This window comes from Aphelocoma coerulescens, chromosome 2, assembly GCF_041296385.1.
Source record: "Aphelocoma coerulescens isolate FSJ_1873_10779 chromosome 2, UR_Acoe_1.0, whole genome shotgun sequence".
Taxonomy (NCBI): domain Eukaryota; kingdom Metazoa; phylum Chordata; class Aves; order Passeriformes; family Corvidae; genus Aphelocoma; species Aphelocoma coerulescens.
The window spans coordinates 61174636-61194132 of record NC_091015.1 but is presented as its reverse complement, the minus strand read 5'-3'; the positions used below and the strand labels follow the sequence as shown (position 1 = coordinate 61194132).

Here is a 19497-nt window from a genome sequence, read left to right as displayed (position 1 = left end):
ACACTAAAGAACATCACACTTTTGAGTGATAAGTAGGTGAGATAAAGAGGAAGAAAAACATCTAAATAATAAAAGCATACTGAAGACTAATATGTGATTAAGGATAGTCTTCCAAAAGCACCAAGACAGTGGGAGGAAAAAAATCACTAGAGAAGAGAGGAAGGGCACAGAGGACAGGAGGCATCAGCGGTGCAATAATTTAAAAATAGCAAAGAATTGAAGAGTGATGGATAGTAAGTGAACTTTTAGCTGTTCTAACTGCAGGCACCAAAAGAAGTAAGTATGAATATGAGAAAAAGCACTTCACTGTCTTTGCTGAGGACAAGAAACCAGGTCCTGAAAAGCTGGTGCTCTGAACCACAAGTCAAGAGTTAATTCATTCTAATGTGAGGATACCCTAGTCACAGTTTTCTTCTGCTATCAAAGCCTTAGGCAGCACCTCTGCACAGTTCTGTGCTGCAGTCTAACTCCAAATTGTGAGACCCTGATCCAGCACAACACCTCACATACATGAAAGCTGATGGAAAACAAAAAATCACTGCTATTTCACCCCTGCCAACAGAAGGTGCTCTTACCTGCATGAGCATGTAATAGATCCCAGCCACTCCATGGGCTGCTCCAACATACTGCTTCCTATGCCACTGGTACAACAGAGGACAACGGTCTGTTTTCCGCTCCTCCTTTGAAAAGTTTTTCCCCGACTCAATAATAGCATCTATTACCTAAGAAAAAGAACACACCCTGATCACCTGTCTTGTTTACTTTGATTTAGAGGCATGACTAAAACCACAATAAACAGTAAGCCACAATATAGTGATGGGACAATATTCAATTCATTTGGATTTGAGTGTTGAGGTGGAAACGGTATTTTCCCTTAATTATGAAATCACTTATATTTTTAAGAGTAGAAATTTAATCTATCAGTATTTCTAATTATTTTTTTCCAGCCCTGCCTTCTCTGGTTCTGGTATCTGCAAAACAGTCATGCATGTTCCCCACACTTAATTCCCATTCTTTTCAGTTAAAGACTTCCACACTTCTGTCTTAAGGTTTTTTGTAACAGTGTCTCAAGTGCTCCATAACTAGTTACATATTAGACCTATTTCCTTGGCTGGACACAGACCCACCTACACTTGCCTGTCTCAGCTCCAGCTGGGCAGCAAGGAAAGGGGGAAGAGACTGGACAGCCAGATGAGATTGGGTTCCCAGCTCTAGGTCCCTCTTCTCTCCAGCATCCCTCTCTTAATTGCTTGAAGTATGCAGGAGAGTGATCCCAGATCCCACTGAGGCTGTAATGCTGGAGAGAGAAAGGTGTCTTACCTCTTTGATAACAGACTGTGGGACAGTGTCTGGACCAATTTCAGTATTCAGGTACAGCAAGGCATATAGGTAACCTGCTCTGCCATAAAGCAGCTCATCTGGAAGCTCGGCATCCATGCTGATGACTGTCCTTTGGAGCTGCAACAACCTGCATCAGACAAGGAAGGTGGGGAGAGAAGAGTATCTTCTGTAGAGACCATACTGGACTGTGCATTGTACATGCCATCAATCCAACCAGAAGCAGAACAAGTGGTGAAGCCCCACCACTCCCCTTCAATCACCCCCAGTCCAGTTGGCTGCCACGTATACACACAGGAGCTCTGCACACCTGCCATCCCTGAGATGGGAAACTCTGAACCAGAGCCAGGTCAGTATCAGCACAACTATCAGGATTTTGTGCAGACAGAAACAGATGCAGGGTAGAGTTGGAGAGGCCTGGAGAGCCACTCCAACGAAGAGAGGAACCTCCTGGAGCCTCTGGGAATTTCACCAAAGTGAGGAACACTTAATTGTACATGTTTAAGAGGGGAAAAAAAACCAAACACACAAAAAAAGCCCAATACTACCATTCGTCATTCCCTCTCCCAAGAAAACACATTGTCTTGAACATTTAGCACCTCAGTTTTGTAAAGGACACTGCTATAATGCACAAGTGTTTTGCATGCCTTTACCAATGAAAAAACAAGAAAACCCTTGTGCTGGCCATCGTAACTCATGTTCTCCAGAAAGATTCTCTGCTAATACTCTACCAGTCTGTATTAGCACTGAGGTGAATCAGAGATCTGTTCTCCTGCCACTCCCTCCCTGTCCCTTCCTATCTTTTTGGATTAAATTGATAATTAGATGAAACCATGGTGATGATCACATTTTAAATTGGGGCAGGGGCAACAACAACCTGGATTAAGACCAAATTCAATTCCCAGATTCCCCCAGCTGTTATTTCTCAGGAGAAATGTTAGCATTAATATCATGCCATAGCAAAACCACTGACCTCAATTGTGTGTTTATGCTGTCCCTGCTTAATACCAGGGAAAAGCTACTCACAATAAACAGTTTTTGATTTCCTTTCTTGGAATTACGCTTTGGGTTTAGAATTAAATTATTTTCTTCTAAAGTGTCCACTATTAAGTTTTATTGTTGAAATCATACAACTGGACAAGATGAAAAGTAAAAAGTGAAATCACAGATTGCATTTTGACATCTATAAAGCACCACTCAGCTGGTGCCATGAATACATTTGTAAACAAAAAAGTTATAAAATAAACAATCAAACTAAACCCCTTTTCACTACTCCTCCTACAAATTACTTTCCAAGGAGAGGCAACACTAAAAGATTTACTGCTAATCTCATTTTGCTAAACTCATGCTTCTTACCTTACAGCAACACTGCTTTCCGAGCTGCATTCAAAATGACATGCCCAAGTTTACCACCGGTTCTAAAAGCAAAAAACCCCAAACCTAACACTCATTTCCAAACTGAAATATTCCTTCAGGAACAGCAGCAGAGATTAATTGCACTAGGATTCTAGACTAGAGAGAGACCAATTACATTTCCAAACATAAACCAGAATGGAGATGAGGACATAAGCCTTGTTGCAAATTCTGCCAGCCTGAGGTATGCTGCTGGACAGCTAGCAGGTGGACTGTGGTTGCTGAACGCAAACCCCACAGGGTTCCAGTGCTTCCATCCCTTGCTGGCACAGAATCAACTCTGTACCACCAAAGGCACAGTCAGAGTGCTAATGAAGCTACATCTAAATGGGATTTCTTGAGACATTTGTTACTTTTAGATTACTTTGAAAAGGGGCTGGAATTTTTTCAGGCCACCCTTCGTATGTTCTGACCTAATTAACTCCCTTGCCTTTACAAATTTGCTCCTGCAAGTACTTCCTCTTTGTTTTATTAAACTCTTTTACGTTTCAATCCAATGCACCATGTTTCTGTCTGGCTGTTTCCAGATCCTGCAGTGCACATGTTTTGTAATGAATTTACAATTAAGACCCACTCTTTACAGAAAGCATCACACACTGCACAAGCACTACACATTGCCGATGACAAGCATGTGGCTTTTGTTAAATGTCACTTCAATATGACAAAATCAGAATGTGTATGCACTACAGATATGCCAAGGACATCCTGTCCTAACAGTGATAGAGGACTCACGACAACCCACTAAATATGAATCAAGTGTAAGCCAGCTTTAATAAAGATAAAGCCTATTTTGTATTCTTCTACTGAAAACTTACCAGGGGAGAAAGTGTTCATTCTTTAATCCTGTCCTCTAAAATTTCACTTGCAAAAGTTACTGAACCAATGCTCTCTACAAATGAAGGGCATGACTTTTTCCCCCATCAACCACTTACTTGGCAACACATTCTTTAGATTCACTGTCATTTTTCAGTTTGTGGTAAACCACCGCACCCACTGCCAATGGCCCAGCATCACCACAGAGGAAAGTAACTCTTCTGCCATTCAGATTGCGAAGGATTCTCTTCACGTAATCAAGAGATCGCTGCAAATGGCTCTGGTTTTTCGTGACACGGTACAGTTGCAGATATAAGAGGGCAATACCTGAAATGAACGTATGAAAAAGAGAGAGCTTCATTTACTTTTCCTTCTAAGTATATCATATTCCCCTCTTCAGTGCCTCTGAACCAGTAACTCAAATGTGAACAGGTATTTTGGCAACAAAAACATGTCAGTCAAGGGTCCTACCTTATGCAGTGTGAAAGCACTGGTCCACTATTCAGATTACATTTCCATTGGATTGTGGCAAAAATAAAAATTATCGGACTGAAGCCCAATGGTAGAGTCTCAATTTCCAAAACAAGAAGAAAATTCATGACACAGCCCTCAACACTTGGCAAAGTGTATTGGGTTTGCATGGCCAAGCTTTGGTAGCAGGGAGCTACAGGGGTGGCTTCTGTGAGAAGCTGCTGGAAGCTTCCTCCATGTCTAGCAGAGCCAATTCCTGGTGGCTCCAATGGCTGATGTGCCACTGGTCAAGGCTGGGCCAAGCAGAAATAGTGGTAATGCCTCTGTGGTAACAGATTTAGGAAGAAGAGGAAAAAAAGTTATTGTGCAGTTGTAGTTGTGGCCAGAGAAGAGCAGGGTGAGAACATGTGAGAGGAACAACTCTGCAGACACCAAGGTCAGCGAAGAAGGAGGAGGAGGAGGAGGTGCTCCAGGCACCAGAGCTGAGATTCCCCTGCAGTCCATGGTGCAGACCATGGTGAGGTAGCCATGCCCCTGCAGCCCCTGGAGGACCATGGGGATGCAGAGATCCACCTGCAGCCCATGGAGAAGATTCATGGAGAACACTGGAGCAGGTAGATGCCTAAGAGGAGGCTGTGACCTCATGGAAGGAGGCTGTAACCCCTGTGGAGAGAGGAGTCCACACTGGATTAGCCTGTGCTTGAAGGACTGCACCCCATGGAGGAGTGATCCACACTGCAGCAGTTTGCAGAGAGCTGTTGCTCGTGAGATGGACTCACACTGGAGGAGTTCATGGAGAACTGTTCCCTGTGGTAAGGACCCCATGGGGGAGCAGGGGAATGACTCTGGACCCTGAGCAGCGGGTGAAACCATGGGTGATGAACTGACCATAACCACCATTCCCTGTCTCCCTGTCTTGCTGGGGGGAGGATGTAGAGCTGGGAAGGAGGGAGTGGTGGGAGGAAGGTGTTTTGAAGGTCTCATTTTATTTCTCATTATCCTGTTACGATTTTGTTAGCAATAAATTCAATTAATATCTTTAATTCTAGCCTGTTTTGCCCATGATGGTATTTGGTGAGTGATCTCTCCTGGTCCTTATCTCAACCCATGAAGCCTTTGTTATATTTTTTCTCTTCCCGGTCCAGCTGTGGAGGGGAGTGAGAGAGAGCCTTTGGTGGGTGCCTTGCATTCAGCCAGCATCAACCCACTACACAAAGAAATCACCGAAGAGTCAAAATTTGAGCTAATAAGCACATGTGTGACTGAGTACACTAACTGTACAATACTCATCTATTATATGCACAAAGTGACTTATTTCCCATTTAATTTGTAAAAGGATCTTTTGATGAGTTTTTGGATTCAACTTGCCAAGTTGTTCATAACCCCTAAAAGTATTTCACAACAAGATTACAAGATTGTACAAGTCAAGCTGGTTTGTAAAAGCCAGAAGTCAAACAAGGGCTCGGAGAATGCCAGGAGGTACTATCAAGCTTCACTCCATTAAACTCATTACATAGTTTTCCATTAAAACAAAACAAAACCTTTGAAATAACAATGTAGGCTGAAGGAAGTGAAATAAATCCATCTGACTGGATGTCTATTGGCCAATTGCAAGCATACACGTGCAGAAGTAAATCACTTATCTCCAGACCATACTGTAACTCAAACCCATCTCTCAGCACTCTCCTGAGCCTCAACCAAAGCTGAGTACACACAAGGCTCACTTAGCTCACAGAGAGGCTAGCTCAGTAGTACAAGAACAACAGCACCACAAGAGTGCTGGTACATCCTCAGATGTTCCCTGGGCAGGCTCTGAGCAAGCCTTTCCAGGTGAATCTAAGAAGAAACCTGCAGAGCTTGGGTAGCACAGTTCAGCATCACGGGAACTTGTGGGTTATTTACAGGGATTTGTGGAACCCTTTTTTTACGCTGCAACAAATGTGTAAATATCTTGGCTTGATCAAAGGATGATCAGAAATGTAGCCACAAAGCCCAGTTCATCTAATCTTTCCTAGTGTTTCTCAGTGCAACACCCTTAAAATGGCTCCTCCAAGAGGTCTGGCACACAAAAAAGTACTTGTATGAGTAAGATGGACTTTTACATGTGTCCTATGTGCCAACAGTATGTGTTCCAAGATTTTAAGGATGTTTCACAAATTACAAGCCAATGCTTATGACTGCACTGCCAATAAGATTTGTCTAGATTTGGTACATAAAAAGCAGGGCAGTTGTTTACAGCACTACTTTTACCTTCTGATTTGCACACTAGCAAAATGCAGCAAAGAGCAAGTTTGGGGAGAAAGTATCTGCACTAGGTATTTTAAAAATCAGATCATTTAAATACTTTTATTCAGAACCATATTCACAGGAGCCTTGAAAGAAGTTCACAGTTTGGAATAGATGTAGATGACAATCCTTCTACAGGATGGAAAAATCCCACTCCCATTAGACAACGTCACTTGTTCATCTATATTCCTGTTTCAGCTAATGATGGCTGTGTTACTTTTACTTATGACTCATTTTCAGCACGCTCTGGTTTATCAGCCATAATTTCAGTTGTCAGTCACTGTGGCAGAACACAGCTCCCCAGGAGCCATTCTGTGCTGTCAGCACGAGAAAGCCCACCACTGGAGATCGGCACGCACTCAGTGGCCAGTTACTTTCAGACCTTGAAACACATCTATCTTTTAAGCCTGAGTTGTCTAAAAGTTCCCCACCCATCCACCCACAGCACCATCTGTACCGAAACATCAAGAAGAAAGCCAAGAAATTTTACCCTTTAATTGCCAGATTTAAGCCTAAAGATGGGTGAAGGCTGGAGAGCTTTTCCAAGGTACTCCTCCCTCATGACACAAAGGTAAAAGAATAGATCTCTTCAGGGCACATTTCAAACATGTGGCGCTAAAAGCTTAAGTATGCCTGAAGCTTGAGCTAGAAGAGCAGGAACAGAATATGCCATTCTATCCAGCCAAGTTCCACTTAACAGGCCTAGATGGACATGTCCTGGCAACTTGAAGAACAGTGGCCACATCAGACACAAAAACTGCAGGCTCTGCCTAAAGGATCAGTGTCCTGGTTTCAGCTGGGATATAGTTAATTTTCTTCTCTGTAGGTACAGTGCTGTGGTCTGGATTGTGACAGTAACACTGATGGCACACTGATGGTTTAGGGGTTGCTGAGCAGTGCTTACCCTAAGTCACAGACTTTTCAGTTTCTCATGCTCTGCCAAGGAGCAGGTGCACAAGATGCTGGGAGGGACCATGGCCAGGATAACTGACACAAACTGGCCAAAGGGATATCCCCTACCACAGGACATCATGCTGGGTACATAAACTGGGAGGAGCTGGCTGGAAGCCACCAATCACTGCTTAGGCATGGGCTTGACTTTCACGAGCAGGTGATGAGCAAAGGCATTCCGCATCACTCATTTCTGTTGCATTTTAGCTCTCTCCCCTTTTCACTGCAATTATAATTATTACTGTTGGTTCCATTATTATTATTGTTTTATTTTACTTAATTTCAATTATTAAACTGTTCTTATCTCAACCCATGGGTTTTACCTTTTTGTTTTCTAATCCCCTCCCTATGCAACTAGGACATCCACTCCTTTTGCAAGACAATGATCTCCATATACAAAAATCAATTATCATTCTGTATCTTTGCCTGCTGAAGTCAATGCAAGTTCCAGACAGCAGTGACCAAGGCTCCAGAGTTAAAAGAAAAACCAACTCACAAAAATGCCTGTAACAGAGTATTTCTGCCACTCCTATGAGAATATCAGAATCTCCTGTGAATAAATCTAATTACATCATTTAACAAATACATTTCATTCAAATTCTAGCTTTCTCACCAGTCCAGCCAGTATAGGCAGAACAGTCATGTGGATCTGCCGTCTTCAGCCCTTCCTCCATTTGTTGCAGAAGGTCCTTGATTTTTGCCTGGATCCGTTTTGAGAACTGAGCATTGACCTGAAAGCAGGAGACAGAGAATAAGCCAGAAAAGAAAAGAATTCAAGAATGCAAAGTGCCTGCTCCACTTTCTTGTTTGGGAAGAAAACCAAACCAAAGCAAAACCAATCAAACAAAAAATAACTAGGAAATAAATAATACATACAGCAATCAGCAGCATCAAGGTGGTTCATCTTAACTGAGTCTCATGTAAATGCATTCTGACTACATTTTAGAGTAACTTACAAGTTATCTACATGAGACAAAAATTACCTGTGGATTCTTTAAAATCACACAAAGACCAGCTATGGACACTGTGACAGTATGTAATTCTAACCAGGGTCCTGATACCAAGACTATGTTATGGACAAGCACAAGCCGCATGTTACAGGTGCTTGCTCTCATTATAAGGTCCCTGCACATCCTTTGCAGAACTACAGATCAGGAAATAGCCCAAGGAAAATAAATGTTCATACACAAGACAAGCCAAAAAGGATGAGTAGAAGCAGCTCAGCAGCTTCAGCTCAGGCATGACAGCAAAGAAACAAGTCTTTGATTTTACACACTGCTTGCTTTTACTTTTGACCAATAAAAGTTTATATAGATGAAATATATGAAATATAACAGAGGATACTTTACTCTTGCCAACATTTCTAATTATGCACACTTTATAGGAAGATAAGTTACTGATTACTCCTTAAAGCCTATGGAACATGGAAATTAGCATGCTAGTAAGGTAAGTCCTTGCTTGACTACAGCACTTCCCAAAATTGCAGGGTTTGGATAAATTACAGGTCCTGGGCACCAGCATGCAACTCAAGATGTTCTACATTTTGTACCCTTGTTCAGAGTAGAACTTCAAATAAAAACCAGTGATTTCAAGCATCCATCCAACAGATTCAGAAATCAGAAAGAGTGTAAGAATTGCACAAGGCTTGACACACCAGAAATCTCCACAGTCAATGGTTCAAATCCATTTAAGGATATCCATGGTAGGATAGGAAGGGAGAAGGAAATTGTGCCATTATATCTCACATTGAACACGTATCATTCTAGAAAAAAGCTAGAGCCACCTTAACCTTCTCCAGTATCTCTAGAAATAGCAACCAAACACAGTAGGTATCTGAAGCCTGTTACTCTTCAGCATTAATATGGTGTTAAGCACCTTTCTGTTAGGGGACTGTACTATCCACATCACCACCACCCTACCACCCTCCCATTTTTGACTAGTTCAGTGAAGTCTCAACACAAAGCAAAATCTTACCCAAGGGCAGGGCTTCTCTCCTTCAAAAGACAGCTATGCCAATGTTAAGGCATATGGTGAAACAGCATGAGGATATTCACATGGATGCATCCAGGCATAGAGCTCAGCTTATCGGATAAGAGTGAACTAAAGCTTCAGACTCCCCATTTATTTACCTACTGCACATCACAAGCATGCTGGTTATCTTTTTGTTCTGACAATACACCCGCTGCCACCAAATCAGGATATTTTATATCAAACACCAGATTAAATTACTTAGAGGTAGGAAGGGAATACTAGGACATCAGAATGCCTGAGTTCTGCACTGAAACCTCAGTCCCACAGAAATAATTTAGCTCAGGTTGGTAACCCCTCTCTCTAGAATATGAATTGTCTTGATTCAGTGCTTGAAAAAGCACAGATGAAAGGATATTTTTATTAATATTTTTATAATTATCTGTAAGCCTAAACAAAGCTACTCCCAAGTTTATGTCAGGTTATAACTGGCAACAAAGTTTTCCCCAGCTCCTCCACCACTGCCTCTCTTTTTTATGGTTGCTCTCAAGCTTTCATAACTGAGCACTGTCACTGATTATTTTATAAGATTCCCCTATAAACTTGTAACAGATACTTACATGCACTAGAATAAATTAATTACATGAAGAAATTACATTAATGTTGAAATGTGGCTTTAAAAGATTTAAAAACTTCCTTCAAGGAATCTTAGAGCAGCATTACAACTGAGCATAACACGCTCACTTGCGTGGAACGCAGATTGATTTTCATCAGAAGGACATTCATCTCACAAGGATGTTTCCAGCTGGCATTCAGCCCTTTCTACAGGTGACTTTTCATTCCTGTAGGGACAAAACCAGGAAGCCTGATCTCTGATAACTAGTGGCACATTTACTTCTGGTTCACAACAGACTGGGTGATAGCAGGAGCTGAAGAGTATCTTTAATTAGAAAAGGCTCTCTCCAGTAATTCAACTGCTGCATTACTCCTCTGCTGCTGCAGAAAGAAGAACCACTATCATCTCAAACACTGCTCAAGTTTTGTATTTTCAAAACACAAAAAAAGAGAACTCATTCCTCATTATACCAAATACAACCTTGTGCCATATTGGTTATGGTAACTAAAACGTCTCATTATCAGCACAAAACAAGAGCAATGCAGAAAAAATGAAATATGTTTGTTTGGAAATTAATCATTTTGTTATTTATTTGAACCACATCACTTTTTTTCATTGCAGTGAGACAGTAAGCAAAGCTACATCCCAATACAAAGTCTTCCAAAGCCAACAAAAAATGTGAAGAACGTACTTATGTAACATCACTCACCCTTGGCACTAATGACAGGGTGTCTAAATCATGCTGTCCTTGTTAGCAATACATTTCCCCTACCTGCTTTCTTTCATTTGTAGGGTTTCTGAAGAGAATTGAACTCATCTTCTTTTGTAAATTCAACACTAGAAGTACACACCTACATTAGAGCACAGTGCTAATAACACCAAGGTCATGGGTTTGATCCCCATACAGGCCATTCACTTAAGAGTCAGACTCAATAGTTGTAGGTCCATTCCAACACAGAATATTCTGTGATACTATTGTTACAAAAAATACATCACGATGCAAATAAAAATCTCCTAAAACCCCCAAACATTTCACTTGCAGTCAACATTACAGTAACATACCAGTTCTTACTGATCTACCTCTCCATTGCAGCCATATCCAGCTTTACATCCATGGCTTTAAAACAAACCAGAACCAAGAGCAGATGAGGCAATAAGAAGCTGCTATGTATGTATTTTATATCATGATTTCTGATAGGTAAGAGAAATCTGTAATTTTAAAGTCTTGCACTCACATTTGGACCAAATATCACAGTGCTGATGTAAGCGTGACAATGCAATCCTGAGGCCTCATGGCACTCCTTTTGTCATTAAAAGTAACACTCTGGTTTGACAGACACTGGATGAGTAATCTCATTTGCGTTTGTCAAAGACATTTAGATACCCATGTGTTGTTGAAAAACACCTCTTGGCATTTACTTGCTCATGACCTCTACACTAAGGAACTTGTGCAGTATCACAGCAGAGCAATGGAGACCTGAGCTCACAGCTTCCTCACAAGTTGCCAGTGTACCAATCTTTCTTGCCACCACCAGCTCCCAAAACAACCACCTTGCTCTTATCCCTGTTTTAATTCATCAGGTTTTGGAGGACTGATGCTATGTGCAAAACCAGACTGCAGAAGTAAGCAACTGATTCTGCAGAAGTAGATGACCTATGGCACTGTGTGTATCTACCAAATAAGCAAAATACACTTCTATTTCATCTCACTTTGTTGCTGGTGATGCTTGTCTTTCAGCCAAATTGCATTTCAAAGAGAAGAAAATACAGCTCAAGTTGGTACTGCAGCAAGAACTCATTCAAAAACCAAACTCACACAGAAGATCACAGAAAGAACACTGGTGAGGAAGAATGGAGTGAGGGAAAACTCACAGTTCTACTGAAATGAGGAATCCTGGCTGTACTGAAGTCATTGGAACTTTGCCACTGACTGTAAGGGAGCCAGGTTTCACAGCCATGCATTGGAGCATGGATTTATTGAAGCGGGATGCTCATCTCCACAAGTTCCTGCAAAAGCAGACCAGAAGGGATGGCAGTAGGATCCCATATGCAGAATCTAGCAAGGTCTGCGAGGAGGTGACCAGCCTTTTTGTACAGAAGAACAAGTTCTACTTTATTTTTACCTAAGTTAAAATACTCTTACAGCTCCAAGAGCAGCGCTTTCTTCTCTGAAAATACCAGATACTATGGAAGCTCATCAACCAGCCTTTGAAACACTCAAACACAGTTCTCTGATACTTTTCAGACAAGTCCTCCAGAAACAAATGCCAGTTCTGCAAAACCACGTGCTTAATAAATGCTTTGAAACATTGCTATCTGTAGAACACATTGCACTGTTTTTCGATGATCTGTCACTTAGTGCCATACATGTGATAATGGGGAAAAAAAGTAAAAAGAAAAGAAGAGGGAGGGGAGGAAGAGAAAGAGAAATCATAGCTATAGACAAATTCCCACACTGCTACAAATGCCAGCCTAGGAATAGACTTTAAACACAGTCATCGCCCTATCTCAGAGGATATAAGGGTATGAAAAACATCATTAAAAGGCAAACATTCAAGTTACAGAAAGAATTATTTAAAGCACGTAAGAAATAAGAAGACTGTCTCTAATGCATTTGTGTGTGAAAGAAGCTCTGTGTCTCATTGGTTATAAGACGGCAAAAACCCAAAGCTTAAAGATTTAGATCATCACAAAGAATCATCAAAAAGCTCCAGATTATTGGTAACAAAAATAAATATGATTAACAGATACCTTATGTTTTGGGAAATGGAGCCTGATAAAGCAAAAGAGCAATACTGAAAATTGCTGGTCCTCCAGGTAGCATAACAGCAGCATGCTACTTCTTGAAAGCTGAGAAAATAAAAAGTCTGTTGTGAGTAGGATTTAAAGTCACTCACTACACTGAAGTCTCTGGCCCAGCTGTGACATTTTTAGGTGGTCTTCAAACTGGAAAAAAAGCTAAAACCTCTACCAACTCTGCCTAAATTACCTCAATGCACGGAGAGCAGATATATTCCACATATTGAGCTTGACAGCAGATCAGTGCAGTTACACCCAAGCAAAATTTATTTTTACCAGGAAGCAAGTACCTGTTGTTGCACAGGTAACAACTCATTAATGTGCAGGTCTGCAAGATAAAACTAGAAACTGACAAAGAGTGGACATATGTGAGACAATCAGAACTTGGGGTTTGATTTTACAAAGTATTCTCCTTCAGAACTGGTTGACTAAAACCACACAGGCCTAACTCTGTGGTTAAAGTGTTGTCCTGCATAGTAGGAGAGGCTTTCACTACAAAAGCATCAGAAAAGCCCTAAGCGGCATTCAGTGCTGATCTGTGCTGCAGAAAGGAAGCAGCAGGTCTTCCTCTTGGGCTGAGTACAACTGCCAGGAGTTAGCAAGGGACAATCAAGTACAACAAACTGATTTTCAGGCTCAATTTAAACCAAGACTCTCAAAAAGCAAAACAAACTTTCCTTCTGAAGAACAACAGAGAATACTGCAAATCTTGTTTGTTTCAGAGTCCTCTATCAAAATAGCATATGCCTGAGATGGGGAGCCAGGAAACAGCCAAAAAAGTAACAAGCTCAAGAAATGCTGCTACCTCATCCCACATCCCTGGGAAAAAATGGGAAGAATTATTTACTGGCTCTGGAAGTTGGATTTTGCCTCCAGTGCAATAAATTGTAGCATTCTCACCAGTGTAAGTTGTTCCTGAGTCAGTCCCAGAGCAGAGCAAACTTGCTGCTCCCAGTTGGATAACTAAAATGCCCAGTGAGACAACCCAAAAAATTTTTTTAAAAACCCAGAACCAAAAAAAACAAAGGGAGAAGAAGAGTGAGGCTATGACAAATAGCCATATATATATATATATATAATTTTTTTTAAAAAATATATTTTACAGAAGGAAGACTGAAAGCCACATAAAGGAATTATCAGAAGTAACAGGAGATTGAGAAAGCATTAGGAAACGAAACACTTCTAAATCACCCAAATGATAAATCTAAGTAAATATTCCATATCACCATTAATACATATTTGCCAATGAGCACCATTATCTTTGAAACAAGTTCCCTGTAAGGAGCCCCCTGCAATGTCTTATTAACTACATTGTATACACTTCTCAGAACATATCCGTTCTTTCTAATATTATTAAAACACCATGGCAAGTCAGGAAAAAAACTTAAAAATAATTGGCCTAAAAAAGAAATTAAAGTTTGGGCATTCTAGTGACCAATCCATAAAGTTTGAATCTAATTTTGCTGCTGTCTTGTGATTCCACAACAAATTCAGACAATCTTAAAGTGAGGGCTGGGATTGTGTTAATTTCTTGATGACAAGGATGCTTTTTTTTTTTTGCACAAACACAAAATTCACATCATTGTCTAGGCTTCCACCTTCCCCTGGCTGAGCAGACAATACCAGGCTGCCTTTTTTTCCAAGTCACTGGCCTGTAGTCAGTGTGAAGGAGGATCCCAAATCACAGCTGACTATACTATAAATGTAGCCACAGGGCTGTGGTGGCTCCGAGGACAATGGGCAATCTGAGGCTGACATTGGTGGGTCACCCATGGAGATGGGTCCTCAAACAAGCCATCACTACCCCTCAGCAGCAAGCTCTCTTCACCCTTTTTCCTTCCCAAGAAATCTGTTAGAGCTTTGTAACTCCCTACCACACTAGGAAACTAAGAACTAGGGAGTGTTCTTTGTTATGAGTCTATTAATTTCTCTGCCTCCCCTGACCATCTACACTTCCATTTTGAAAGCTTTTGGACCACTTTGAGATAATATCTATAGGTACCTTTTTAGGCTAAGGTATCACTATAGGGTCCACGTGAAAAGAAAAAAGGCTACAGGATATATATTTAATTGAGAGATTCATCACTTATTAAACAAAGATTTACATTTAAAATAATGTTTCTTATTAATCTAGAATTAATGCTGTCTGATGAATTATTAGCTTGGCTTTCTCAAACAAGCTACAGAAGCAATTTAAGTTCATGATACTTTAATGGTGAAGAAATCTAGTTATGCAAACAGTGAATTTTATCTACATGAGCAGAGCCCACACAGACAGCTGCAGTGTTTACTGTGACTATTTATAAGAAATCAAATCAGCAACCTCAAATTCTGCTTCTCCTACTCTCATATTGTCAAGATTTCTGAACTGTATTTTACCCACACACACTTCCATATGCAGCACTTTGTCCCGACTGTCTCACATTTCAGACATTGCCTTGAAGAGCTTCTTGTCCTTTTATCAACCAGGTGAGTTTTAGATGGCAATCATGACAGACTAAGAACTCAAATGGAGGGATTAATAATGCATTGCCTTCCATGACAACGGCAGAGCCCTGCACACCTCAGGCTGTCATTACATGAGTCACGCAGCGCTCCTCGCTCCACTCAGCAGCAGATGTGAGGAAGGATTTATGCAGTGCACTGAGGCCTTCTGAAAGATGCTCTCATTTTTAGGAAACCTGTGTGCCTGTATACAGAAGTTTACAGAACAGACTTCCTACCCTGTGTAAAGTCCTTTTGTCTTCACTGGGGCTTTAGGCAAGCAAAGACATTTCTCTGACGGAATGGAAGCCTATTAAATGCAAAAATAAAACACTAAAACATAAACTGAAAATCACAACAACAACAACAAAAACCGCATCCCGAAGTACCCATCACAAAGTCTCATAAAAGCATAGCACTAGGAGTGGCAGCATGCAAATACTTTAAAGAATATAAATACACATAAATATACTCACAGCTATATTCTAGTTCAGAAATATGTAAGAGGAGTCCTCAGATTTTGCAGATGCAAAACCAAAAGAAAATACACTTGCTTCTGCCTTCTCCTATGAAATGCACAGAATTGCTGTTCTTACATAGTTTTAAGGCATTTTTTTTTTTCCAGAGGCACTTCATCCTTCTGAACATAACAAAGCCCAGACACCACCTTTTATCAAATACAGGGCAACTCAGGTGCTCTAACATATTTTCTGAACACACCTGCACAAATAGCTGCTGACTGCCACTCCGTAACAAGGAATGTCATCCACCACTGATGCTGGGAAAAAGCATTTCCACCCACTTTAAAACAGCATACTCATGCACAGGAGAGGATAACAGGCATTCCTAATGTGAACATAGGGCTAGAAATTCTTGATTAACTCATTTCAGCTCTGCCACAGAACAATGTCTCTGTATTTAGATTCATTCAAAAATCAAACCTGAAGTAAATTAGAGTTGAACTATTCTGCAATACAGCTAGTATACTCTAAACCATAATTTTTAAGGATGTTCACCTTCTTTTGATATCTCACTACTTTTCTGGTTATCTCACTTGAGAAAGCTGTAGTCCACCTAGATTAGCAGTTAATGAAGGAGTATTTTCTCTTTTAAAAAATGGACATGAAGTGTGGGATCTAAAGGAGGTACAAAGAAGGATGACTGGCCTGTGAAGGCCTTAGAAGGAAGCTCTTGGTACGTTTTTTACCAATTTACCAACAATATATAGCTACAGCTGTTATGCCATCTCCTCTCTGTCTTTATACCTAAACTCATCATACTTGGATGATTTTTATATACTAAATCAGATACAAAAGAACAAAGAAATAACAGTTCTCTTCCACTAGGGAAAAAAAAATAGTTTTACCAACACTGAGCATACTACCAGCGACTTGTGTAAAAAACAAAGCGTATTTCACTTTCAAACCTACTCTTGCTTTTTAAACCTTCTCAAATGCCCTGCTTTTGACAACTGCAATCAACTGCAGCAGTAAGACACTGAAGCCCCAAAGCATACTCTTCTCTGCACTCTGCTTAGCCACATATAACTTCATAAAGCTCAGTCAGAACAATTTAGTGAAACCCTTCATTGCCTTGATGGTGAGCTGATGGCATCCCACCGGTACTTACGATGGTCAGAGAGAATGTCTCCCTCACTGTTTGGCATCACCGTCCTTGTCTCACTCTATAAGTAAATCAAAGTAATTCCATATTGCCACAAGCAGAAAAATACAGAGCTAACAACGACAGCTTTCCTATATTCACCCCAGCATACAATCAAGAGAGTTAGGAAGCTAACTTCCCACCCACAACGCATTTGTGCTTGTAGCAGTGTCACCACACAGTGTTTTCCACGCAAAAGATGACAAAGCTGCACAGTATTGAAGTATGAGGCTGCACAGGGGCTAAATGACAGAAAGTCCATATTCTGCCATTCCTTCTGCAGCTTAGTCCAGCCTGCGTGGTAACAGACCAGGCAAGAGCAGCCTCTGTACTTAAAATCTAAGACACTCATAGTAGCCCAAATAGCAGCATATGCCGTCAAGAAGATATGCAGAGCAGGAAGACTGCAAACCTTGTGTGACCAGTCCCACCAGGCAGACCTTCTGCGGGCATGAAGCGACTGCCAGGTTCCTGAACCTATAAATGTGTGTATGTCAGTAAATAAACAAGTGAGAACAGTCTAGCTTCACCTAATGACTGAGCGTGGCTGTTACCTGAGAATAAACTCTCCTTTTCTAGATGGGCGCTCATCTTTTCCCTTCCCTTATGCACTTTCTCTGGTGAAACTCGGGCAACTTGTGCTAACAACTTCTGAGACACAGAACCACCGTGGTAAGAGCAGCTAAAGCTGTCCTGCCGTACAGCGTTCTGTCAGCCCCACCGGGGGCACCGCGTGCACTCCCGTACGGAGTAAAACAAACAGCTCGAATACACAGCAGCTCCTGCCGACTCCGAGCCGTGCGGCCGGGCTCAGCTCCCGCTCCTTCCCCCAGTTCACCCCGCCGCTCCCTCTCCTCGGGCACTCCCGAGGCCGCGGTGGTCGCCCCGAGCTCGGCCGGCGCGCAGGCCTCGGGCAGCCCCACCGCCCCCGCCGCCGGGCCCGCACCCCGCCGGAGCCGCCCCGGGGAGGAACCCACGGCCGCCCGCACCGCGGGACCGCCGCTGCCGCCGGGAGGGAGCGACCTGCGGGTGAGGCCGGGCCCGCGGGGCCGGGACGCGGCGCCTGCCCGTCGCCCGAGACTCACCTTCCCATCAGCGCCGAAGGGGAGGGACTCCTCCTCCGCCGGCGGCTGCAGCGCCCTGTCCCGGTGGGTGTCCGCCGCGCTGGGGGCTGCCACGGCTCCCTGGGGCTGGTAGTCGGGGTAGGGGTTGGCGAAAGCCCGCTCCTCCATCTCCGCTTCACCGCCCAGCTGCAGCTTCAGCCTCTTGGACATGCTCTCTCCCATCTCAGCCGGCCCCCGGCCCGCCTCCCCGCACGGCGAGCCGGCGGGGACACACTCCGCCCCGCAGAGCGGCGGCTTTGCAGCAACGCGAGCGCCGCGGCCACCCCCGGCTACAGCAGCCGTCCCGCGGGCGCTGTGGCTGGGTCAGGAGGGCGGCTGCGGCGACAGTGCCTGCGGCCGCGGGCCCATCGGGGCCGCCTCAGGGCGGAGGCGCTGCCGGCCCCGACCCCGAGCTACCGAAGCCCAACTTTGGAAGGCGAAAGGGAAGGCTGCGACGCCGCGGCTCTGCTCGGCGTCCCCGTCAGCCGGGGCGGGGGAGCGGCGAGCGCGGCAGCATCACACCCTGTACAGGGGCAGAGCGCGGCCGGGGCCGCGGCCGGGCCCCCCTGCGGGAAGAGGCAACCCGCCCGCCCGCGCAGGCTGGGTGGCACCGCTGCAAAGCTCGCCCCAGCGCCTCATCCTCCCCCGCCGGGACGTCAGTGCCTCGGGCTGTTGCTGCCGCCGGTCGCACGCCGGGCGGCGGAGCGGGGCTGCCGCCGGCTCCTCCCGCCCGTCCCCCCGCGGCGGGGGCGAGCCGCCGCCCGGCGCATCTCAGAGAAGAGGCAGCAGCAGCAGGAGGGGCACGGACAGCCCCAGAAGCAGGCAGTACGCCACCAGCTCCTTCGCCCGGCTCATCCGCAGCCGCCGCCGGGCCGCGCTCATCCGCCAGCAGCCCCCGCACCCGGCGCGCCGGCCCCCGGCCAGCCCCGGCGGCAGGGAGGGACGGACGCGGTCCTCGGCTACCGCCCGGCCGCGACGGCGCAGCCTGCGGCGACCGCCCCTCCGCTGGCGAGAGGAGGCAGCTCCCCGGGGACAAGGGGGGGTGATCTCCTTCCCTCGGCCCGCCCCCGGGCTGTAATGTTGGCCTGGTGGCGCTCACAGCTCTACCGACGGGAAGTCCGCTCCAAGAAGCGAAAACATACTAAAAAACCACCCCCAGTCTCCCCCAAAAGACATCAGAAAACCTCACAGCCCTGGAGGGGGCTGGCGGCGGTGGGTGGGGAAGGCCCTCAGCGATCGGCGGTGGCGGCTGGACGTGAGGGTTGGATCGCATTCCACCTGGGGAGGAGCTGCGACAGGACCCCGTGTGGATCGCGCGTTTGTGTCTCAGATCCAGACCTGGGAGGGGGGGCTGAATGCCAGGGCACTGTGTCAACATAAGTTTAGTCCGTCGTTTTATGACACCTCCACTTTAAGCTAGGAGAAGAGCTCCAGATGAGAGGGTACTGTACAATCATCGAGGATAAATCTTTTCTAGTCACAAAGAAATGGTAGATGCCGTCGATATAGTCATTGCCTTCAGGAGCTGATTCTGCGTACTGAAACACCGTTGTGTAGAAAGAGCCAGCAGAAAGGCTGCAGTCCAGCCAAACA

At 44.1% G+C, this 19497-nt stretch overlaps 1 protein-coding gene across 2 annotated transcripts in view; it reads right to left on the bottom strand.

Moving 5' to 3' along the window:
- The window catches only part of LANCL2 (LanC like glutathione S-transferase 2), a 32763-nt gene extending 13935 nt beyond the window's left edge, over positions 1-18828 (bottom strand). Inside the window, exons 1-5 of one of the 2 annotated variants that reach the window (XM_069007759.1) lie at positions 17887-18828; positions 7886-8003; positions 3684-3891; positions 1321-1468; positions 576-722 (exon numbers count right to left, since the gene is read on the bottom strand). In XM_069007759.1, the coding sequence (XP_068863860.1) occupies positions 576-722; positions 1321-1468; positions 3684-3891; positions 7886-8003; positions 17887-18087 (822 nt within the window). In that variant the 5' untranslated portion in view covers positions 18088-18828. Of the gene's footprint in view, positions 1-575; positions 723-1320; positions 1469-3683; positions 3892-7885; positions 8004-15378; positions 15436-17886 lie in introns of those variants that run through there. The other variant, XM_069007760.1, reaches the window with a different exon arrangement.
- Positions 18829-19497: the final 669 nt, after the last annotated feature.